The 25,372-nt window shown below is 36.2% G+C and overlaps 2 protein-coding genes across 9 annotated transcripts in view; both read left to right on the forward strand.

Moving 5' to 3' along the window:
- The window catches only part of GCP4 (GAMMA-TUBULIN COMPLEX PROTEIN 4), a 41,259-nt gene extending 36,493 nt beyond the window's left edge, over positions 1–4,766 (forward strand). For 2 of the 3 annotated variants that reach the window (XM_088711106.2, XM_088711105.2), the window contains 3 exons: positions 909–1,062; positions 4,147–4,269; positions 4,355–4,766. In XM_088711106.2, the coding sequence (XP_088567232.2) occupies positions 909–1,062; positions 4,147–4,269; positions 4,355–4,420 (343 nt within the window). In that variant the 3' untranslated portion in view covers positions 4,421–4,766. The remainder of the gene's footprint in view (positions 1–908; positions 1,063–4,146; positions 4,270–4,354) is intronic. The other variant, XM_039120120.3, reaches the window with a different exon arrangement.
- A 3,022-nt stretch (positions 4,767–7,788) lies between these two features.
- PARP2 (poly(ADP-ribose) polymerase) lies at positions 7,789–23,610 on the forward strand. 6 transcript variants are annotated; one of them, XR_015973037.2, is made up of 19 exons: positions 7,789–8,020; positions 8,102–8,372; positions 8,471–8,589; positions 9,220–9,301; positions 9,632–9,864; positions 9,995–10,121; positions 12,478–12,533; positions 14,534–14,607; positions 16,506–16,552; positions 16,651–16,700; positions 17,442–17,504; positions 17,792–17,872; positions 20,192–20,302; positions 20,450–20,525; positions 21,081–21,223; positions 21,330–21,403; positions 22,837–22,914; positions 23,014–23,119; positions 23,211–23,610. XR_015973037.2 is itself a non-coding variant. In XM_008814055.5 (18 exons), the coding sequence occupies exons 1-18, from the start codon at positions 7,937–7,939 to the stop codon at positions 23,301–23,303; spliced, it is 1,890 nt and encodes a 629-aa protein (XP_008812277.4). In that variant the 5' UTR covers positions 7,789–7,936; the 3' UTR covers positions 23,304–23,610. The 6 variants fall into 6 exon arrangements, 3 of the variants coding, with proteins under 3 accessions (XP_008812277.4, XP_088566618.2, XP_088566621.2); XR_015973039.2 differs by having other exon boundaries at positions 21,081–21,218; positions 23,211–23,486; XR_015973038.2 differs by lacking the exon at positions 22,837–22,914 and having other exon boundaries at positions 21,081–21,218.
- The last annotated feature ends 1,762 nt before the right edge of the window (positions 23,611–25,372 follow it).

Here is a 25,372-nt window from a genome sequence, read left to right on the forward strand (position 1 = left end):
AGCATGGAAGTCAAGCTTGTCAACTTATTTACAAACATAGTTGATACAGCTTCGAGCCTTCAACAATGCATGAAAGTGTAACTTGTTCTTGTTTTACAATGCAAAATTGTGAATCAATTGCAATATATTTCTCTCCAGATTTCTTTAGTAGAACTAGTACTGTCCAGATTTCTTTAGTAGAACTAGTGTATTGCATTTATATGAACTATTATTGTGTGGTACAGTTGTAATAGTAGAAGGGAGAGATAAGAAATAAGAGTGCATCTGAAGAAATCTAGGGTTATGCCTGTTGTCCCTTAGAGATTTGAAAACAATTCTGAAGGTGCAGTCATTTGCAGTGGAAGCCAGAGTTGGCCCAGAAAAGAGCTGGGCTTAGTTTCTTGTAGAAGGATGCAGGAAAGGGAGGGAAAGACTCGAAAACACCTAATTGGTTGTTGTGGATAAGTATGGAATCAGTTTGACATGATTCCTTAGTTTTTCGAAATTTCTTTGTCCCAGCAAGCACCTTATTTTAATTAGCTGCAGCCTATATCTTCACTGAGTCGATTATTCTGCAAACATGCATATAGATGAGATCAGGGCAGGTGTGTCATCATAGTAGGAGGTTAAAAAGTAAACCCATCACAGTGGAAGACTGGAAGTAATGCATGTATCTTGGGAAAGATGAGGAAGCCTGTCAGCATTTATAAGCTGTCATTATGAACATTGAAGCTTTTACTATTTGTTTCATTCTTGCAATGTTACATTGTTCCAATAGAAATTTCATAATTTTTTCTTTCTGCAAAATTCTTTCAAGCATGGATACTTTTCCATTGCATCAATCATTGTTATTCATTTTCGTAAAGTCAATATCTGTAATTATATGTTTGAGTGCTCGCTCATAACATATTGCTGCGTGTTACATGCAGGTACTTGTCAGCTTTGATTTCACAATCCTTTCTGGATATCGGGTCTGTTTCTAGAATTTTAGACAGCATTATGAAACTCTGTGTACAGTTCTGCTGGAACATTGAAAATTACGAGATCAATCCAAATTTAGCTGAACTGGAACATATAGCTGAGGTATTGTGAGAGCTTTCTTTTCATCCAGCTTTTCCCATGCACTGATTATACAAGTAACAAGATAGTCACTTTGCTGTCAACTTTCTACCAAAATTCAAAACGAGGCAAGATGCACCTAATATAACTGAGGAGACTGATAGTTGATATGAGAAAAGGTTGCTGCATGGGACTTCTCAAAGTAAAACATCAATTGATGGCAACTCTATTTATAAACCTTGACTCCATTACCTCTTGATAAAGCCATCATAAAATAGTTGCACTATCTTTATTTTTTTTTTTTCATTTTTATGTGAAGTTGTCTGGTAGGGTTAATTGATTTTCTTATTTTTCAAAATTGTTTTCCAACCACGAATTACCCACCTGCTCTTGAGCAGCAGTGACATTATCCAAGTCATGTTAATTGATTTCAAGCGTAGAGATTTTACAGGGCTTTCTTGACATATTATTATGTAATGTTTGCAGTTTGCACAAGTACTTTATTGATGCAAAGGTGTGGTCTGCCATGAAGGTTTTGTTAGCTATTTCTATAATATCGAATTATATTGGCATTATGCAGTAATCAATCAGCATCATCATTGTTAAATAAGCAATATGCAGTAAGATGTCTTTCTACGGGCAACACTAGGGCACCGACACAAATTTGTGAAAGTGTTGCGAATGAGCTTAATTGAATTATTAACCCGCCTACATCATATTGATAGGATGTTGTATGGTAAGAAGGCCATGCAGTAAAATCCTACTTCGTCCCAGACTGGATCTGGATCTCTCTGTTTTGGGCCTAAAGGGAAAGGGTACTTCGTCCTCTTTTGCAACACATATATCCAAGGGTCTAAATCTTGGTATGGGCATCTCAATTTACTCCTGGGACGATAAGGTACTGGGATGGGATGGCATGTATGGGACATACTGAAATAGTCAGTAACAACAAGAATAAAAAGGGAAAACATTCTGTCCCTGTTCATGCTGCTTTGTTTTGACTTTCGACTGTCTTGATGCATCCCAAGTGTTGGGACACAACTGGGATGGTTGGGATGTCCCAGTTCAAGCGAGAACCGATGTTCTGCACCTGTCCTGGTCGGGTTTTCTTGTCAGAATGGTATGGTACCATGGATATCGTCCCATTCCAACGGGACGTAAATTCTTGCACATACCCAAATTATTCTGCTTTGCTGAAGTTCCTACTGATATGTAGTATCTCATGCTAATAACAGTACTTGTAGATTCTTGTTCTAAATTCTTTTCGAGAAAGAAGTAGCTAAATTTGTTAATGAGAATTTTAGAATATTACAATCAAAGAGACAAAACCGAACACTATATCTTTTCCCTACCTCTAACCTATTATATTACAAAAAAAATGACTTAAAAACACTTAAATAGATAGGCTGCATCTGTGAATCTAGGTTATGTGTGGATAACTATATCCTTACAATGCATATTCACAATGATGTTTTGTAGAATAGTCTTGATTTGTCTTTCAATCTCAATAGCTTGTTTTTTTTTTTGTAAGAAACACGTGAAAGAAGTGCAATTTTTTCACTGTTAATGTAAACTCAGAGAAGTATATATGCATCGATACATGCATATTTTAGTATATAGCTTGCAAAGGTGTAGCCATATCTCAGAATGACATATAAAGTTTTATCATTGACTAGCTTAAAGATGCCTCATACTGTATGGAGGTCAACTTATGGCAAATTGAGATATTGATGGTGCAGACCTAAACCTTAATACATTAAGAGAACATGGAGTTAATAGGACTGTGTGTGGTAATAGGTCCGTTTGTGGTAGCTAGAGTTCTTAATAAATCCTACATCCTGTGAATTAATTATGTCCCTGAAATCAATGGAAAGTAACGTTTATAAGGTTTTACTATTTTTTCCAATCTTAAATATGTTCATCTATCTTGTATCACCTAATTGGCAAACATTAGGCTCCTTACAATTTGGAGGTCCATGTTCTTTTAGATTATAAGATACATCATCATTCCACCTGAGCCAGTTGTGTTGGGTATCCATCTCAGGCCTCCACAGTCATGATTGGGACAGTCATTGTCAAGACAGATTGTCAAAAATCAATCATTGATCCATGTCAAGTACCGCTATGGGGTTACAGATTACTTTACCACCAATTTGACTAATGCCTTGGACATCCTTGTATATCCATCCTGATATGCCTTAGCTCTAAAAAATCTGGAAATTTAATGGAGTTCATGCTCTGTGATATATAAGTAAGATATTACAGTGGGCTTTCCCCTATATCTCATGATTTAGTTTAGCTTGTAAATGCTGATACTCCTGGTTGTATTTTCTTGCATCTCTAAATAAAAATTGAAGCTTTCACTCCCCTTAACAAAAAAGGAAAATAAATAAAATAAAATAAAAAGATAATCGAATTTATGTTAACGTATAGACTAGTATGTCGGCTCATATATATATTTTTTTATTGTACTACTGATACAAAATTGATGGTTGTATATACTAAGATTTAAGATTAATTGCTAGATTATGGCCTAAATGGTTTGGTAGATCAAGCGGTTAATCAGCTAGGTTGAGTAATTAACATTTAAATGGCTAACATAACTGTAGGCAGCACATAATCGTTTTACAAGCCACTTATTTTTTATTTTTTATTTTTATAAGAAAACTGCTTAAGGACCTCTGATGATTTTTCATATTTGAAATATGGTCCCTTTTTGCTGAAGAATTTGCTTTTGAATCATCTCATTCTGGTTAAATGTGTCTGCAGCATGGGTTTCATCCTCCTTGCTTGAAACTTCTACATGGTTTGAAATGAAAAGTTACTTGTCATTCATGAATGCACAAGCGGAAATTCTGAGGCTATCTACTGCAAATTGCAGATATATGAGCATTTCTCAGTGTTTTCTCTTTTTCTTTTCAATAAGCAATTTTCCTCTGTTGTTTAATCAAAATATTAGTCAAACATATTGATTTCAACAGAACACAAGCTTGTCATGCATTCACCTCTTATTTGAGAACATATTATAATTGGAGATGTGCTTGCATTAAAGCTCCCTCGAGAGCGCCATCCATCATTTATATTGATTAACAATTCTCGGTACCTCAGGAATTTAACAAGAAATCCAATTCTCTATATACAATACTACGGAGCAGCCGGCTTGCTGGTAGCCAACGAGCACCTTTTCTGAGACAATTCCTCATGCGATTAAATTTCAATTCTTTCTTTGAGGTAATCTTTTATATAAAGTGTAGCGAAAAAAACCAAATATTGCAGTAGATCAAGAAATGCTCAACTGGTTTTGTTTTCATTGCAGGCAACTGCAAGAGGGGTGCTAAATGTTGTCAGGCCACGTCCAACCCTCCCCGTTCTCCAGCAATAAGCCCAAGATTTTTAGTTTCGAAGATCACTATGTGGCATATATGATGGATTATAATTTATTGCAGGTACAATATACAGTCCATAGAGCAATTGAATGTGCTGTTGGTGAATATTTGTGCCCAATATGTACAGCTCGTTTTCTTTTCATCTCAGACCGAGCAGCTATCTTTTTCTTCTTCCATTTTCTTTTTTCCTGCGTGCTGTAAGGATTGGAAAATGTGTTTGATTTTTGAGGAAAGTTACAAGCTAAGTTTTTGGCTGGCCTTTGCCGTTTGTTAGCAAACTTCTGAACACAACTTTGTGCCTATTCTAGTGCATCCATGAGCAAGTTTTAAAACCCTACATAATTTCATATTGCATTGTAAACAGCATCGAACAAAGATTCGGTTGCATGCTGCTTGGCTTGTGTGAACAAAGATTTAAACTCTTAATGACTCTGCATCTATAAGCAACAAAGGACCAAAAAAAGAATATTAGAACAGGGTAACAGTATGTTCCTTAGCAAGGTTATAATTGTAACGCTATTTTTAAATTTTCTGCCGCCTGTGATCAGTTTGTGCGAATGGTTATGATCTACAGTGGCTCTTGTTTATGAACTATGAAATGACAAGCGGTACGTCTGAAGCTTAGCAAATTGGATGCTCGCTGGCAACTATTTATGAAACAGATTACATCGCAGTATTATTTATGATTTGAATTGGGTGTTAAATCCCTGTTATCGTGTCAAAATCTGTTCTTATTAACATGCATAACCATAAGACAAGAGATGCTGCATTTGCAGAAATATGAGCAGTAATGTTTAGATAATTTGTCCTAGCTTTACACTTATGTACAGGAAGAGGATCCTAAACTTTTTAAGTCTTCCTATGAACGTCGAAGGCTCACTTCAATAACAGGTGGATTTAAACGGCTACAAAAATAAGAGTCCTTCAGACACATAAACGACGGTGGTTGGTTTTTGCATTCAAAAATGCTCGCCAAATGCCACGAGGATAAGGTTCTCATCAATGCCTAACTTGCTAAAGAAATCCCCAATCGAACCATCAAAGCAAAAGCGAAGTGGATGCACAAGCAGAGCAATAACGAAGTGAATCTGCACTACCTTCTGAGATCAGATAATTGCAATTTCACAGTGTGCAGAAAATTCAAGGACAGTGGGTCAGCAGTCATTTCATTATTCTGATGCCAGCGTAATATAGTTCTAAAATAAAGAAAAAATGCAAATGAAATGAAAATTAGGGCAAAATCCACAAAAACTTGGTCGAAGTGGTAATTTGTTGGAACTCATTTTAGAAAGCCAAATGTTGGTACTTTACTGGAACTATGTGCCTAAAGATGTTGCAACATTTAACTTGATCGTTGTATCAGCTTTCAAACCAGGGAAGCCAAGAAAGATTTTAATGGGTTTCTTCAACATGCTCGGTACTGCATATCCTTCTTCATCTCCTCCTTCCTCTATCCTTTCGAGATGCGCCCACCAACTCCTGGTCTACAATATCAGGAACGAGATGCAAGGAAATTTTCATGTCAGTTCGGTCCATGCACTTAACAAATGCATACTTAAATTCATTTGAGCTAAAATCCCACATCAACATCCCGAATGAGCTCTTACTACAGGAAGGCACCCTTGATATCAACTCATGATTCCATAATAGTAATGTAACATCTAAAAGAGTGTTTAGATTTTTCTCAAAGAAAAAGGTATTCAATATGCTGCAATGTATGCGATTGCGAAAGCCCTTGCAGATGACTCATGTTTACATAATTTGAAAATCTATTCTAAGATATACTCTAGATAATTCAAATCGAAGTAATTTAATGTGATTTATACAACATGACCGACCGATCAGTAGAAATACTCTAACATACCAAACTTCACTAGGGTCCAATGATCTAAAAGTGAACCCAGAAATCAAGGTCTTCATTGGCTAGACAAGCACAGGTTGTGGTTAGGCCTGACTGCTTGGGTAATTTTTATTTTATTTTATTTTTTTTTGCTATAATAAATAATTTATATTAATTTGGAATGAATATATCTAAAAAAAGTCAGAAAACAAGAAGTCTTGAATCGCACTAGGCAACTCTGCCTTTCCAGTCCAAAGGACCCCATTCGAATAATCTGCTACATAGGAAGCCATCTCGTTTGCAGTTCCATCTACCTCCCTATAGATATGCCTCATCCCAAAGGAGATACTCCCATTAGCCAAACTCCAGTTGTCCTGAAGCATGGGTTGGCACCATTCCTCTCTGGCACACTTCTGAATCCACTTGACCACTATGGCACCTTCTAGCAAGATGGTGTCAATCCTCAGCATATGTTGGGCACGACAAAGGCCAGCCTAGATAGTTCTCAACTTTGTCCCAAGAACCGAGATGTCAAATATCAAGCTCCCTCTAGCTGCCATTACTCTAGAATCTGGATCTTTGATTACAAAGCTCGCTTCACCCTTTCTACCACCATCCATCATGCATTCGCCGAAACTGACTTGAGAAAGGGGTTGGGCTCCCAAGTGATAAAAAATATTTAAGATGCTACAAAAGCAAAGATAAAGTTTCAGATGTCCGAGCTTGCCTTTTTTTTTCTTTTTCTTTTTGCTGAGGCGGATGATTCATATAGTTCTAGTACATATACATCCAAAAAAAAATCGAAGGGCAACAAATATCGGAGTGCATTAGGCAGCTCTCTCTTCGACTCAGAGAATATCTTCAAATGGTTGGCCACTAGACCTGTTAACGAGCCAAGCTGCTCGGACTTGGTCCGATAAAAGCTCGGCTTGAGTTCGACTCGTTAGTCCAACGAGCCCGAGCCTGAGCTCAAAATGAGATCCGTTTAAACCCGAGCCTAAGCTCGAGCAGCTCACGAGCCCAAACGGAGCTTGTGACTTAACAGTGCCCGCCGAAACGTGCCACGTAAAATAGTAAACATGGATATTTTTTTTGAATAGGAGAGCTACGTTCCTCGTGAACAACTTATTTAATGTAGATCCCGTGTTGAGAGGCTGCCACCTAGATGTTGAGATAAGGAAGGCTGCTTTGTAGCATCGGTATGGGATAAGAAAAAATGGTAGAGATGACTGATTTAAGCTACGAGTTGGGAAGACAACTAACGTGGCTCTGATACGGCTGAAAAAGATGACACATGGCGTGTTAGAACATGTATTTACCGCAGGAGTTGATACAAGAGAGCCCCTGCAACAGCAATGAATTACGGAAACGCCACCACTTTTTGAATTAGGAAATGGCCACCCTGCTGGCCTCACGGATGTCGGAGCTTTCAAGTATATAAATATGGTGCATTTTTTATTTTCATACGTGGCACTTTTCAATTGGACCTTTTCATATGCAATAGCTGGTAACCCAAAAACCGAGACGTGCTGCGCGCAATGGTTCTCCTTCCCTCGCAAGCCTCGGGCTTTCCCTGCCCTTTCCGAAGCAAAACCCTATAAAAACCCCTCCCCTTTCCTCCTCTTCCTCCTCCTCTCAAAATATATATATATATATACAAAAACCCAGGGCCATGTCCTTGAAGCTCAAAGTCGACGAGCTCCGCGCCCAGCTCTCCGCCCGCGGTCTCGACACGGCCGGCACCAAACCCACCCTCGTAATTCCCTACTAATCTCTCCCTCCCTACCTCTCTCTCTCTTTCGCTATGGAGTCCATCGACCTATTTCTTTGATTGTAGGTACGGAGGCTGGACGCGGCCCTCCGCGAAGAAGGGAAGGAAGAGGAGGCATCCAGAGATGCCAGGGAGAATGGCGCCTCCAATGCGGGCAAGAAGAGGTCCAGAGATGAGCCTGAGGTGGGCGATGGGATCGAAAGGCTTCGGGAGATGAGCGTCAGGGAACTGAGGGAACTGGCTTCCCTTCGTGGGTTGCCAGCTCACGGGTCGAAGAGGGAACTCGTGGAGAGGCTCTCTGTGGATGCGGAGAAGGGTTCTGAGGAGGTTCTTGAAGGTTTGGAGGATTAAGCTTCTTCTTTTGATGGCCAAAATTTTATCTTTGTTTAAAAAAAAGTGTAAGTTGATGGTGTTTGTGAACTGCGTGGTGATCAGGAAAGGAAATCGAGGGGAGTAAGAAGGAGAAGCTGATTACAGCTACCAAGAAGGGCGGGGCGGTGTTGGATCAGTACCTTCCGGATCATATAAAGTCGAACTACCATGTGTTGCAGCAAGTAAGTGTATTGCGTTCTTTGTTCCTGTTGCAATTATTAGGTGGGTGGAAGTGGATTTGTTTACAATCCTTTTCAATTAAATGTTGGTCGATGAAAATAAGAAGTAATGAAACCGCTTGCTCCTCTAACGTCTTTGCCTTCAAGATACTATAATCCTTCAGATAATTGCATATTATTTCAGCATTAGCAAAGTCCACCCTCTTACTGAGTTATGTCAATACTGGAGTCCATAGGCAGATCATCAAACATTTTTTTTAATGATTAACTTTGTCAATGAAATTGACTCTTGTTACTATGACGTTATAGGCCATGCTAGACTATGATTGGTTTCTTTTCTTTTTGTTTCTTTTATCTTTTATTTTGTGTAACTACTTCACTTATTCTCGAAATCTGACACCTATATCAGAGATGACATACCTCAGATGCTGTCATCTATAACGAGTCCTCAAGCAGCAGAATAGTATTTTATGGTGAAAAGTATTTATCAGGCATGTTTTATTGTGAATTATTGGAAGTTTGTCACTTTTGTGCTTTAGGGTTTTGGTACTTAAGTAATATGTTCATGTTTGTGTATTGGTTTCTTGTCTAGCATGATCCTCGTTTTGATTTATCATATTGTATTGGTTGCAGGGAGGTGAAGTTTATGATGCTATTCTGAATCAGACAAATGTTGGAGAAAACAACAACAAATTCTATGTTATTCAAGCTCTAGGTTTGCCTATTCTGTATATGACTATATAAATTATTTTTGTAATGAATATCATTAAAGATGCAAATATCTATTAGTTCTTCAGGTCCATCTTTTCAATCTTTGGTTATATTGCTACCTTTTGCGTTATTACATGGTGCAGAACCTCTTTACGAAGGTCATGTAATTTATATTTTCTGCTTTCCAAATGGAAATAGATTCTTTATTAGTTGAAGTGTCAAATCAAATATAGTTTTGCCTTATTACTAGGTCAGACAATGCTTGATAATTTATGTTTATGTCATATTCAGTATGTTTTTGGATGTTTGAAGCCTAACACAGGATTAATTGCAGAATCTGATGATGGTAGGACATTCATGGTTTACAATAGATGGGGTAGAGTTGGAGTGAGAGGTCAAGATAAGTTACATGGCCCCTACACATCACGAGAAAGAGCGATAAATGAATTTCAGATGAAGTTTTTTGACAAGACAAAGAATCAGTGGTCTCATCGCAAAAATTTCACATGTTACCCTAAATGCTATGCTTGGTTAGAGATGGACTATAGTGAAACAGAGAAGGAAACAGTTATGCAGCACACTTCTACATTTCTGAGCCTTTCTTTTGATTAGTTATTTTCTGAATCGGATATTTAAATTTGTCTCGGTATAATAGTTTATCTTGCAATTCTAAACTAACACTGGACTTAATTATCAGGTTGTAAATAAATGTGATGACTCCATCACTACTCAACTTCGAGAGACAAAACTTGAGCCACGCATTGCAAAGTTTATATCCCTGATCTGCAATATCAGCATGATGAAACAGCAAATGTTGGAGATAGGCAAGTAACTTATGTATTTTATTTCCTACAGACTCTAAATTGTTGTTTTGATTTGACATTGTCACTAGAGACAGCCCATAAGCAAAATCATAGAGTAGATGCATATGTTAGTCTAGCAGTCAAAATACAGTCATGAAAATAAATCATAGAATAGAAGCATATGCTAGTTTGGCAGTCAAAATACAATCATGAAAATATGCCACTTCATGGTACTCGACTGCTCGCAGAAACAGCCATCTATTCATGATTGCATTCTGACTGTTGCATTAAGATACACATCTATTCATGATATACATTACATATTCTGAGAGGTACTTCCATAACCTACTTTCAGGTGTACAAAACTTGAAAAGCTTGTGTTGATGGCTTGCAATACTGCAAAAGTCTACTACATGGAGGCAATAATTATAGACATACATATACATGCAATCACAATCAACGACCTTTTCCCAACTATTTGGTTCAACTTACGGGTTCTCATTCACCAAACATTTTCTCTTTAGGGTTACCTATGATGTTATTTCAAGCTTATCAGTCAAAAAGACTAAAGTTCTCCATCACATTGTTTTCAACTGCTATAGCTCCTCTATTATGCTCATATTTCACTCTCTTAGATTATCCTTCCTACTTTTACCAGACATCTGTCTCAATGTTCTCATTTGTGTTACATATGTAAACATGCACACACATAATACATACATGTATAATCACAGCAATCTATTGCCTGTACGATACTTTAACTTTAACAAGCTCAGCTTTATAAATCAAGCTATGATCCATTAAGTTTGGAAAAAAAGTTAAACAATTTACTTTTGTCCTGACAAGGAATCTCAATGAATTGGTTCCATGTTACCAGCCAATGCAACTTTAGGCAACACACTTGCCATGGCACCTAGAAGGTCAGCTAGCTATAGTCAGAACTTTTTAGTTTTTCATGCAATTTCTGAGAGAGAGAGTTTGTTGTGCAATTTATGCTTATGAAACTTGAGAATAGTATGTGGGGATATCTAAAACATGGACAAAGCAAGAAGTGGTAGACATGGATTTTCAGATTGCTGATGTGTTTACCATAGCTATGACTCATCAACGCCATAAGTTTCTAGTTGGCAAATTGATGCTTCTTGATCAGCCAGCATCGATTTGAGAGGGGATGTTAATAGGATCTGCTGATCCTATAGATCCTATTTCTTTATGGTTTCCATAACAAATCTAATTACCTTTATTTCCGCAATCTACTCATTTCCTTTGTTATTTCTATTAACTATGTATAGCTTAGTCTTCCTAATTTAGCTAGCAGAACTAATTAGCAGATTTGCTGTCTATAGCTAGTTGCTATGTATTATAGCTAATTTTCCTGTAATGTATAGCTGTCTATAGCTAATTTCTCTATACAGTTTTCTTATTTAATGAGATTCTCACATAGATGAGAGATCATTCAGTCAATTTGACAATAAGTAATGTTAAGACAGTGAAATGAATAGATAAGATATATGTATGTGAGGGAGAAATTCCAGCCAAGTAGAGCTTAAAAATTAGGTTCTAAATTGAGGTTGTATATCCACTAGTTCTGAAGCTCTAATTGGGCCTTTGGGGGATGTTCTTTAGTTTAAATTGAGCTTTGGTCTTGGTATGTGTATGGCCCCTAAGTTGCAGTTCTATATCCACGAGTTTTTAAGATCTATTTGAGCCTTTGAGAAAAATGTCATTGTGTTCAAACTGAGCTTTGGTCTTATGTATATGTGCCCTACTCCCTGGGCATGTCCTCTATTGGCTTGTAGATGGCTTTGGCTTTGTGGTTTTGATTGTGATTTGATGGTGATGGACTCTATTTGACACAATCTTCCAATGCCCTAAGTCCTACAAAGTTCATTAGTATCACTATGAACAACTATTAAGTAGTTTCCTGAAACCAGAATTTACGAAAGGAAGACATTGCAAGTATTATTTAGATGATCTCATCAAATGAAGGAGATCAACTTTAGAAACCCATATCCAAACATGGATCTTCAGAGCTCTTAGATTTAGCAAGAGAAAATGATTCATGGATCTATATAATGGCATGGGATTTGATAAGTAATATTTTTGATAGGTTTCCATAGCATGATGGACCTATGATTGGAAATTGGCCAAATATCTATGATTATGATAGAGAATATCTCTTTCACTTAATGTAACTATATGCACAATACATGATGAACATAGATTGTAAGCATCAATACTTCAAGCCAAATAGTTGCAACTATACTAATACAATTCCAACTTGTTTATGTGTGCCTGGTTTTTAAGTTGATTTCTGTTTACTAGGTTAATCCATTGCAAGTCTTATAGTTGCCCATGTTTTCTTTTTCTCTTCTAGGATACAATGCTGACAAGTTGCCACTTGGTAAGCTAAGCAAATCTACAATATTGAAGGTGAGGCTTCTAACCAAACATGAGTTTTACAATAGGGTTCTCAGTAAATACTAAAAGAAGCAATTCTTGATTCGATTTTTAGATCAAAATGACATTCATCAGATTTGGTCTTGATATTTCTCATGATAATTTGATTGAACTTCTCAAACTAGCTTTTATCGAGAATTGAGTACGTAAAGTTGGCTTCTTTAATATTGTCAGGAAGATGATTGTTTAGTGCAGACTACAGAACTCTGAGATGCTGACTAGAATGAACCTGTCTCCTTGGTTTTGTTTTTGGTTTTAACTGTTTGCTGTGATCCTGTTGTGCTATATGGCTGTTATTTCTTGTTTGGTGAGGGGCTGGTCCAGAGCCCATCTAGATATTATGGTGTGCAAAAGTGTTTTGCATAGGGTTTAGGGAAGGCCTAATTCTGTTCTTGTTCCCTTTTGTTTTCAGACTTTGGTCTGGGTATGTATTTCATTTGTAATGAAATCCATGGTGGTTGTCCACTGTTTTTTGATTCTTTTCTAAGTAAAGACTGGCTTTCTTGTCTGGTGGGTAATACATACGCATTTTCTACTTTGCTCTGTCAAACACACAAGCAGGTTATTGGGCAGTAAGCCAAGAACACAGGCTCCAAATATGGACAAATGGAGGGGGAAATGGTGCTCAAAGTGCACTTTTCACTTTGCATGTTTCTTGTGGCTATGAGTGTGACTTGGTATTGGTAACCACGTGTCACAACATGGCAAGGCCTTCAGGTGGACACTGGTTTGGGTTCTGGTGGCCACTTGTGGAAAACTTCATGTCTAGGTTCGATGAGTTATCGTTGCAGATAAAATGTGCTTTTTGGTATCCTTCAGGTTTTTATGTAACTTATGTTAGGATAATGACATGAGTTACCCATGTGGATCTATTTATGGTCTGGCTGAGTCAGGAGAGGAACTTGATGCTTTATCATACTAGAGTTCTTATTTGTATACTGTAACATGTAATTACCAAGATCTGAGCTCTTTGCCAGGTGAAAGGGCTGCCACCCACCCCCACCAACTTACAAAGTTCTAGTCAGAGCTGTCCGTTGAGCAAAGGAAGCTGCTTCGGTTGACAGATATGAAACTCATATCACCAATGGTCTGTGTTATTGTGTGAGGAAATCAAATTGTGCATGAGCCAAGAGTCTTAAAAGAGTTTTAGTTGTGTGAGCTGAAATTTAACTATTTTTTAAGGCAAAGCCAAGACACTAGGAGTTCTTTACAACTGATCAGTGTCTGATTATTTGACCTCTTTGTCTACACAATGAACCAGCGGTCATGTTTCTGGATATGTGCTACATGCAACCTTTGCAAGGCTATAAACTTTGTTAGGCCAATGAGTTTGGGTATGTTGGATTCTTGCTTACATGTTATTGCACCAGTTGACAGCCATTCTGAAAGGAACTTTGTAGGCTAGGTTTGTGAGCATGAAGTATTTGGTTGGTTCATGCTGTTATCCTTGCAAAGGTTCATAAACTTCTTGTGCTCTTTTTGTTAACTTATTAGTTACCTTCTCATTGTAACTGTTTCCAAGTATGTAACTCATCTCCTACTTGTCTGTTAGTAGACATGCTATTCATTGACAGATCAACAGTATCAACTACAACGTAAGTTATAGCCAAAGTTAATAGATTATTAACCAGATTTAGTTGGAACATAGTTGCAACTTATCATATTGTATAACACTCCCAAATTTTGCTGTCTTTGTTCCACATTTAAGACCCTTTCTGCATAGAGTAAAAAACTTCTACATCTTTGCTTTGCAAAAACCTTTTGTTCTGTTTGACTAATAAGCTATTCATGATTTGTGTTAATTTAGGTTTGTAATTGTCATAATGATTTGCTGACATGCTTACTTGAAGGTTGGTTGATGAAAATGCATTGTGGTAGTTATTTCTTTACAAATTGTTGTGGAATTTCACCTTCTTTTCCTTCCGAAATCTTATCCATAGCTTTGCAGATCATGTTCATCTAATTTCTTACAGGGCTATGATGTCTTGAGGAGGATATCTGATGTGATTTTACAATCTGACAAGAAAAAACTTGAACAATTAAGTGGGTAAGCATTTATCGTATTTATGCCTCTTTGGCACTGTCCTAACTTGACATTGATGTTAGTTTCTGAAGATATGACAGATGCTTACAGATATCTGTCTAAACTCTATAGTGGTTAATGCATGCAAATATATCCAGCAATTAATTATGTATTAAGTTTGATCAATGTGCTGTATACTACATGGCATGACCCCAAAAAAACAAATGTGTAAGGATATTCATGCCTCTCTAGAATTGACTAACTTAACATCAGCATTGGTGGTAGATGCTTACAGAAATATTTCTAAATTTTGAAGTGGGCAATGCGTACGGATTTATCTGTTAGTTAATTCTGTATGCATGTCTGGTCCATAACTATCGAAGAAACTAGAGCATATGATACGAGGTGCTCTTCTATGTTTCTAAATTAATGCACTACTGCTGAACTGCTAAAAAACATTCTATGCGATCTTTTTTTTTCTCATTTGTTTTCTCCCGGCGGGGAATTGAGAAACTGTATCAATAATGAAGTTAATGTTTGAATTCCCTGTAGCATGGATAGGCTTGCATATTTGGGTCTACAGGTATTAGCAGTTAAAATTGTTGAGCATAGAGAACTAACTGCTAGTCACATTCCATTATTGATTAATGACATTAAGTATCACAACTTCAAAGATGAGATCACGAAAGCACTAAAATGCATATGCCTAGTCAAATATCATCTCTGCAATAACAACCAAAATTGACCGAAATAAAAAAAGCACCCATTATATATGATAGGATTTTTTTTTTGTTGCATATATACCCCTTAGAACTTCTAGTTTGTGTTTGTGCCCTGTAATTTTGCATTTTCTGAGTGCACTTGCAGATACCTTTTTTTGGCACTAATGCCCTTTCTGTTAACTATCTGTTGAATGGTGTAAAACTATTTTTTTTAATGAAATGACATGTATGCCCTTGACCATTGTCTGATGTCAGAAGAGAAGATGAGTTTGTTTCCCTTTCTTGGATAAGGATGTTTATGTCATTTTGCAAATAAATTAAGGTTAAATCACGGATCAATTTCAACCTTGGTTGGGTAGACAGCTGCTAAAAGTAGCTACTTGCAGGGGTATTCATGCGAAAGAAAATGTAGTGGGAATCACATTCATGCAAAACACAACTCTACTGTGCATACACAGAAAATTAGAAGTTTTTAGGTCTATATATAGAAAAAAACCAAATATGTAATGCATGCGCTGCAGTAGCATAGCTGGGTGATTTCTGGATGGAATCTATTGGTAACTGATAACTTCCAGTCCTGTAGTTACAAACTTATGCTTAACTGTCTAGCATGCCCAGAATATATTGCAATATTTATACCTGCACTTGTCCTTTCTGAAGCATGATTCTGGAATTAAGATATTAGAGATGATGCAGTGCCTGCAGATTTGTCATCAAATGCTGTATGTGATGTCTTAGCAGAACAAAAAAGTCGTATTGGTTAGAAGATTTGTCAATCGTACTCATATTGGCTTCGGCTTGCTACTAGTATTAATTGTAAAATAATTATACATAATACAAAAAATTTTGGTTAGCCGAATTGTTATGGGCCATCCTAAACAAGTTGGGCCCCAGGATTAATATGATGCTGGATTAAATATTGATTCCTTAATTTTTGTTGTAGTTCGTGTTAGTTTATTCACAATTACCCTATATTTTTCTCCTTTCAAGAATATCGTTCATTATTTTAGAAGGGTCTGTGCAAATCTTTCTAAGAAATTATTGGCTAAATTTCTGAATGAAGGATGTTATGCAAGTCTGCTTTTTTCATCTATCACATTCTTTGATGTTTACTGCTACTTTGTTCTTTTGCATTCCATAAATGAAATAAATTGACTCTCATTTGTTACTTACGTTTATAATTTTTCTTTTTCGTTGCAGGGAGTTCTACACAGTGATCCCACATGACTTTGGTTACAAGAAGATGCGTATGTTCTACTTCTCCAGCCTAATAAACTTAGTTCCTATGTATGGCATTGTGCTTCTCTTCATTGGGTTTGACTTGTGTGAATTATGACATTGACAGGTGAATTTGTCATTGATACTCCTTATAAATTTAAATGCAAGCTTGACATGGTAATCCTTCATTCATCTCTTTGACTTTTCACTTGCTTAACCTACATAAGATGCGTACAATTGTGGCCAAGCTTCATCTACAGTTAGTTTATTCAAGTAAATGCTTCATTGGCACATTTGCTTGTTATTCAGAAGCTGTTGAGTTTTGTCAACTGACCTGGTGATTCAGCATGGGGCATGTCTGCATGTGCATCTATTTTGTTCACCATTTTTCCACATATCCAGCCGTCGATCTTTTTATCTCTCATCACAGTCAAATCTTGTTTAGCAATTTGTTTAATATCAATATGACATTAATTGTGCATAATTAACAGCACAGCTTAAGGCTGTAAATATATCTCAAAGTTGATGGAAGGTTATCTCTTATCACCTTAGGCTGTTGAAGAAATTGTGTAGTGTGTTGATAGGGAGGGCCTTTATTTGGAGTTAATGTTTGAACATGGTGCAGAATGCCAGCTTTAAGTAGTTGCAATATAGTTTGCTGGTTATATTCTGTTCAATAGTTTAGTTTATCTGCAATATCACTTTTCCATAGGAAGCTCTACCTCATTGAAGATATCCGAGATTTGGCTTTTTGTTATTTTGGGCTATAACATTTTCTAGCCACTTTCATATCCTGCTTAGACAGTTCTTGCTTGCAGTTTCAATTTATGAAATACTTCGCTATAAGTTTTTCTCTTCGCCATGATATCAACCTGTGCACCTTGAATTTGTTCTCACTATTATTCTGTGTTTTTGAAGGTTGCAGCCCTAGGGGAGATAGAGATTGCAACCAAAATTTTGAAAGATGATGCTGACATGCAGGTATGTTTCGATCTACTTTCTTTCTTCATAGCCTTGTTTTGGCAATTCTTCCATGATATCTGCAGGGGTTTTAAAACTCTAACTTGTTGCTTCTATTTGTCATTTCTTGTGAGTACATGCTTCTTGCTGCTGATTCTTACTCTTTTTGTTTTTTTTTTTACATGATGATGGTATCCTCTTTTCTTTGAGTATAATGATGCACAAAAGTTGCACTCAGTTTTCTTTATCTGTCTTTTTCTCTTTTTGATAAAACTTGGCATTTTTAATTGCTATGTTCCATACTGTAGGAAGACCCTTTGTATTCTCGTTATCAACTACTCCATTGTGAATTAATGCCAGTCGAAGTTGATTCGCAAGAATTTTCGATGGTAAGTACTCTTTGCATATTAATTCAACAAATTTGTAATTCCACATATTTCACTTTTTAATGTCATGAAACTACATTAAATCACATTAGTAATATTTGGTCAATTTGGCATTTCTTTATACAAACACATAAAATAAATGATTAAATAACAAGATTTATCCGGTTCTGGAAGTTGTTTGAGGTGTTGTGGTCACCCTAGAAGTTATTTAAAATACATCCTGGGCCAACTTTTCTACCCATGAATGCTATTTGATATTTTTTTTGTATGACTGCATGTAAAAGAATGTGTGCAATTATCTCAGATGTGTTATTGCATACTATTGTTATATTCACTTTGCAAATAATGGTACAATTGGATCCATTGCAACTTTTTTTGTGTATCCATATTTTTGGGAAATGATTATTGATTTAAACATTTGATTTGTTACTGTTATACAAATTCTATCCGATCTTAGCCAACCTTGTATTTTCCATACTGTTTTTTTTTTGTCTTGGCATGTTCAAATTTTCAAACCACTGTCCTTTTGTTTGCAGCCACACATATAAATGTGTATATGAAACATGTATAGACTCCTAATACATAATTGACCAGGCTTGTACATCGCTCTACTAGTACCTGTATGCTCTCTTTTTTATCATATCCATGCACTTTGAAGAGGGAAAATTTAATTGATGATTAATATGATTACCTCTCTAGGCTTATTCAATCCATTGATGAAGTGTTACAAAAATATACATAGACTGGGTGTGCAGAAGAGATTTTCACAAAACACTAGGACATTGCTATCGTGTACATGTTCCTTTTATCCCATGCGCTTCAAACTTAAGAGAGGGAAATTTTGTAATTTAATCTGTACAGTAAATGCCTCATCCATTCCCCATGAGATTTAATTTTTTGCTTGCAATCATTGCACAAATTAAATTACAAAATTGCCTCTCTTTACTCTATATTCCACCGAAATAATAGCAGGGCATGTTGGTAACAACTGAACTCTGTGTAAACTTCTTCCGAATGCCCATCAAAGAATCATGTCTTTTAAAACAATTGATCAATACAAACATAAAATTATATGAACTGAGGATAAAATGTTCATTTATGTCATATTTTAGTAATTTGGTGGAAAAGAATTAGCAAAGTGAGAATGTAATGCATTTTCTGAGATTAATTTGTATCAGAAGCTTTAAGAGGATAATCACCTACGAGGGGTTCTTTGTTTGGATGAATTGAGTAAAATCCAGCAAGCCTTAGAATGCATATAGTTTTGAATACACATCCAGTACTGCCATACTGATACAAGACCAAGTTGAAGAACCTTGATGTACAATGTTTTGCATCTGTTGAAACTTTTAGAGCCAGACAACATCTTTCATGAACTAGTTTGAAAAGTTCAAAACCTAAAATGAAGGTAAAACATGGAAATTCGAGAAGATGCTCTCTCTCTCTTATAGGTGTGCACACTCTTTTAGGGAGACACTCTGCAATACTTGATTCTCAGATGGCTGCCCAGGATTATTTAAATGCTTTGCAGCTGAATAAGCAAGCTCGAAGGAAATGAACGGCACAAGTATGACATATTTCAGATAATTATGGGTTTTTTTCTGTTAACCAGGACAGTTTTATTTTACTCTGCTAAAATAAAAGATATTTATGTGTTATCATTCCTATTATCTCTAAAAGATTTTGTACACTAGGCTATTCCAATTGGAAGAACAATGTTCCTACTGTTGTATTCAGGTCCACAAGCCTGGGTTCCAATCTATGGGATTTTCTAGTACTTATTAAGGAGGCCCCATCGATTAGTAATATGCCGACTACTATTAAATTGACTCCTCATAAATGAAACTGGGATATATGATCCCATGTACAGGATCATGGGTTCCTTTTCCATAAGTAGAATTGTTGCAAAAATGTAAATAACTGGCTGATAGATATTTAATGTGTATGAGGAAGAAATAAGGCAAAGAAGATCCTTGTAAATACAGAGGGTAACTTGAAATTGGACAAGCATGAGCAACATAATGAAACTTATTGGCTTGTCTTGTTGTCTTCTTCAAGTACCTAATGAAATAATTTCATCACTTATGGATTCATTGAGAATGATCCCAATCTACTTGAAAACTTACAAGGAGGAGCTCTGGTGGGATTATGTGGTGGTTGTGTTCTTTGCAATTTGTATTTTCACTCTTTTGGCTGTACAGTCAGTGGTGACAATTACTGAAAATTTGAAAATTGTATCCAACCTTATCAACTCATTGAAATGTTGTTAATCTTACATGGATATTCAGCTTCTTGCTGACTGAGTTTTGCTGCTGTGAACAGATAAAGAAGTATATGCTAAATACTCATGCCCAAACACACTCAAATTATACAGTTGATATTGAACAGATATTTAAGGTTTCAAGGCAGGGTGAATTTGAACATTTCAGAAAGGTGAATATTTGATGCATTATACTTTGTAATGAATTATATAATTCAAGATATCTGCTTGTAGTAAAGTTTTAACTTCCCCACCCCCTCTCTTTTGGCATCACTGATGCACTTTCAGTGCATTGTGTAACTCCTTGTGCTTCTGTGCAGTTTTCTAATACAAAAAACAGGATGCTTTTGTGGCATGGTTCTCGACTCACAAACTGGACTGGGATTCTTTCACAAGGCAATGCTTATTCTTTTCTTATATGCTGTTTTTACTTTACAATTATTTTTTCAATTTTTTTATTCTGTCTCCCTTTCAGTGAGTTCATCTAATACACCATGCAACACTCATGTGTGCAATAGTCAAACAGCTTCCAAAAGCTACTTGAGAGAATATCCTGTCTTTACAACAAAATTTTTGTCTCATCTTTAGATACTCTTTGGTTAAAAACTCAAAATGATCTGATCAAGTTATTGACTTGCCAGCTAGACAGTAACCTGTCAGATTGTTTTATGTTGTGTTAAGGAATGATTCTATTGTCCGACGGACCTCTTTACGAAGTATAATTTCAGTGCTTTGTTGTCTTTTTTCCCTTGATTTTTTAGAATATCTTCATTCCAGCAATATTCCTCCTCTTTTTCTAGTTTTTTGTAGATCTTGTAATTGTTGAGGACAAAAGTTGCTTTAACTATGATGATAAGAAAAATTTACATTCTGATATTCTTGGAAATTTAGAATACAATGTTGTAACTAAGAATACATTTTGAATATGTGCTCTGCCATCATAAACAACAGGATTGCGAATTGCTCCTCCAGAAGCACCGGTCACTGGTTACATGTTTGGAAAGGGAGTTTATTTTGCTGATATGTTCTCAAAGAGTGCAAATTATTGTTGTGCATCACATGAATCTAGGACTGGAGTGCTGCTTTTATGTGAGGTTGCTCGCTTGTCTGGATATCTTGGCATCATATTCTACCATATTTTGCTTTCTGTATTTTGTATTAGGAATTTCCTGACAATTTGTTGGTATATTTACCTTACAGGTTGCATTAGGTGATATGGCTGAGTTACTAAATGCAAATTATAATGCTGATCGTTTGCCAGAGGGAAAACTGAGGTTCATTTTTGATAACTACTTATATTGCGCGTTGTTTAACTAAGTTTTTAGATGCTAATATGCCTTTCTCATGAAATTCTTTAGGATTTATTTGGTATATTACATTGTTAATTGAGATAAGCGTAATTTTTGCTATGACCACAATTTATTCTGAACTAGAAATTTTGGAGGATGTTTGGCTCTTATTATGCATAGAATCATCAAAGTCCCAATATAAGGAGAGTTTTTCCTGGAACTGCTTTCAAAGTCTAGCAACGTTAGGATCCATATTTTGGTTTTAACCTTTAAGGGAGAAATCTAAGGATGGTTATCATGGAAATTGAAATGCTGGGAAATATAGCTGCTTTTTTCAGAGAAAGGAAGGGAGACCCGCCTACAGTACAGTTCCCCAGGCCTCCATTACTTGGGGAGTTTAGATTCAAATTCAAAATCTCTAATTACTAAGTGGAGGGGTATAACCACTGAGACAAACCTTAGTTCATATATAGCCACTTTTACGTAGTGTTAGGATTTATTGCTTAATGCTTTCTGATTATCCTTTTTTTGGTTTATGACTGTAAAAAACATCAAGCAAAAGCATCATCATTTGTTGGGAATCCTTAATGATAATATGACTGGGGATGTAGATATCGGTATTTATTAGATGTTCCTTGACTAGTCTATGTTGCAGAATTGTAGGGTACTCTATCTTTGGTTGGTGTTACATAAAAATTTGTCATGAGAAAATAAATCCCGTGTCAGATTACCATGTTTGAAAAGATGATGAAAGAGATGGTAAAACAAATGGTAGGTCCCACACCTACTTTACTTAGAAAGAAGATAAAATAAATACTGCCAGGGGGGCGGTATTTATTTTCATGCTAGATTACAGAGTGGAGGTAATCTGAAATTATCGTTGCTTGACGGAAATACCCTCACCTTTCTTGTTGAAACCCACAATGCTCTTTTTAATATTGTCAATCCCACAACAGTCCCAACTCAAAACATAACACTAGCTGACCATTTTTTGGTGAATCTCTCCTCTTTGTCTCTCTCCTTGGACAGACCAAACACTACTAGTTGGCATGGCCCTTGACTGTCGCTGACAGCTTTCATGTAAGTTGGCCCTATATGGACAAGAAATGGACTGAACAGACGAAAAAAAGGTCATTATTTGAATTGTTTATTTAAGGTCATTGTTGAAAATTTGATAATATTCATATAAGATTACCTCTAACAAAACATAATAATCTTTTCCCGTGCCATTTCCTGGAGTCCTTTTTCTACCAACTGAATGTGGTGAAATTTATTTCCCCCGCAATCATTTTCCGAGATAAATGATCCTCGGGAACTGTCTGATTACCCTGTAGTCTAACATACCCCAACCAAACAGACCCTAAATTTATACTCTTTAAGCCCAGTAAGTTCCTATAGCGCATTCTTTTTGTCTATAGGTGTGAAGGATTGATCAATAACAACGGTGTTTCCTGATTTCCTTGCTACCACATTTCTTCCTTGACAACTCTATACTGGTAATCAAAATGGAGATGGTCTTTGATTGAAGTCATAAAAGCAATGATGAATTCCCATGTAAATGCGATCAATATGGTCTTGTTTTCGTTATGTTACAGTACAAAAGGGGTTGGAGGAACAGCACCAGACATGTCAGAGTTGGAGACTCTTGAAGACGGTCTAATTGTTCCCCTTGGAAAACCAAAAGAGCAAGCAGACCATGAGGTAGCATGCAATTTCTTACATATCTGAATGTGGTAGGCCAGTAAGCCAAGGGGGTTAAACAAGCATACACTAAATTAGTGTCTTTTTGCAGGGTAGCTTGCTGTACAATGAATATATTGTGTACAATGTGGATCAGATATGGATGAGATATGTCATTCAAGTAAATTTCAACTTCAAGAGATGATGGTCGTTTCTGCTCCAAGCTCACTTTTGTAGCAGGTTCAGAAGCTTCCTAATGTCTCAATGTGCTCTAACAATATAAACTTCCCTGCTGAAGTTAGTTGAATTATGGAATATAAATAGTTTTTTTTTCCTTTTTATCTTCTTGGGCTAATCCAAGAGTAAATAGAGGCTCACTTTTAAGTCAGCAGAATGTTTGAATTTTTGGTTCCTCCATTTGCCCCTCCAGTTAGCTGGAAAAGGCAATTATCTGAATTCTGCCTTGTATTTTCATGACTTAGATGCGAGTAAAATATTTTGGCCTCATAAAATATGGTTGTTACTTAAAACCTACAGTTTTGGTTGAGGGCTTAACAGGATATAACTTCATATTGTCTTTGGTTGAGACATATCAAGCTGGCTAGGTTTTATAATGCCTGTAAATTTTCCTCCAGACTTGGTGATGCTAATCTTCATATTTTGAGAAATAAGAGATGCTGCCACCGGGTAGGGCATCAATGAAAGCCGATAACCCACCAACCTGATCTGAAATTAATCTGAAACTTAGAATTTGGGTATAGAAAATAAATCTAATAAGCTGTTGGGTTCTGTTTGTTTCCAAAGTTGGGACTAAAAAGTATTGTAAGTCAGGTTTGGTTTTACATAATGCATACCCAAAGACCCGAAACCTGACCCAACAAATATTTGTGTATGCATCCTTATACCCATAAACACATAAAAATATATTATATACATGCATGACTGTAAATATATCTATTAACTCCTTTCAATCACAAAAGGAAAAAGAAATCAAGCAAGGGACAGAGAAACCTTAGCCAATCATGTTCCATCAAATTCTTCGTTGTCTCATTTGTGACAGTCCTTTACAATGTATATTTTATGATTTAATATTCATGTTGAGTTTAATATTTGTAAAATCTCTTCCCTTCTTTTCTTTTTTCTTGTTGCATCGATATTTAGGTAACAAAAATGGTAGTTGAATAGATATCCTCTTTTAAATCTAATTTTTATATCTTTATACCATTATTTTTTGTGTTTCGTGTTCCATAACGTAGTATTTTGGGTGCATTAAATAATTTAAAAAATAGTCCAAAAATATAATAAAATAATTTATTGAATATTCTAGTTGGTGCACGAGCACTCGTGCTGACCCAAATCTGACCCACTGGCACCCCACCACCAAGATTTAAATCTTGGATACTGTCTGTGAGTTCAGCCAGCTGATATAAGGTTGGTCGGCATATAATCATAGATGTTTGAGTTCAAATGCCATCTAATCTTTAGAGCTCCAAGTCGAATGTTCTGGCTGTTCAATCCTATTCATAGAGTTGCTCATGAAGTATGAACCTAAAAATGTTCAAATATTAATTTTAAAAAACTTGATAGCTGGAATAAGAAGAAGAGGAGCCGAGCCTGCTAGCCTTCTTTCTGTATCTTTTGGTACAGCTAATTCTATGTAGATACAAGCAAGGTTTTAAATAACAATTTATGACCGTTATAATCGCTGCTTTAGGGTTTTGGCACTGTCCTATTATGTTTTATATCTAATAATAATGAAAGAAAAGATAATAACTACTATATAACACATTTTTTTTAGCATTATTCTTATCCTTTGTAAAATATAAATAATGCCATTTTTTTCACTTGTGCCTTTCTCCAAGTAAGGTATTGTTTTCCAAAATTTAAATTCCTATCATATTTTTCTTCAAATGTGACTGTATGGTCCCCAAAATAATATTTTTTTATATAATGAAAAGTGAATAATTTTTTCTACCATACTTTAATAGTGGATTACAGTTTGGGTGGGTGTCCATCATAATAGCACAGCATATTATTTAAAACTCTGGTGAAAAGGGTGAAGCCTGGCTTCCCGAGAATCATGCAGGCTTGATGACGTTAGCCGGAAGGTGCACAAATTCTCCCCGCAACAAATCATTTCATTTCCTAACCTTTGCCAACGCCTCACGTTTCTATCCACCTTATCCAACATAAACTCATCAACTTTAATCTAATGGATAAGGATTAGATCCTCTCGAGAGCTGATCACATCCCACATCTATATGGGCACTTCCG

The sequence above is a fragment of the Phoenix dactylifera genome, chromosome 14 (genome assembly GCF_051530095.1).
Source record: "Phoenix dactylifera cultivar Ajwa chromosome 14, Ajwa_hap1_PhDact_Kaust_v1.1, whole genome shotgun sequence".
Classification (NCBI taxonomy): domain Eukaryota; kingdom Viridiplantae; phylum Streptophyta; class Magnoliopsida; order Arecales; family Arecaceae; genus Phoenix; species Phoenix dactylifera.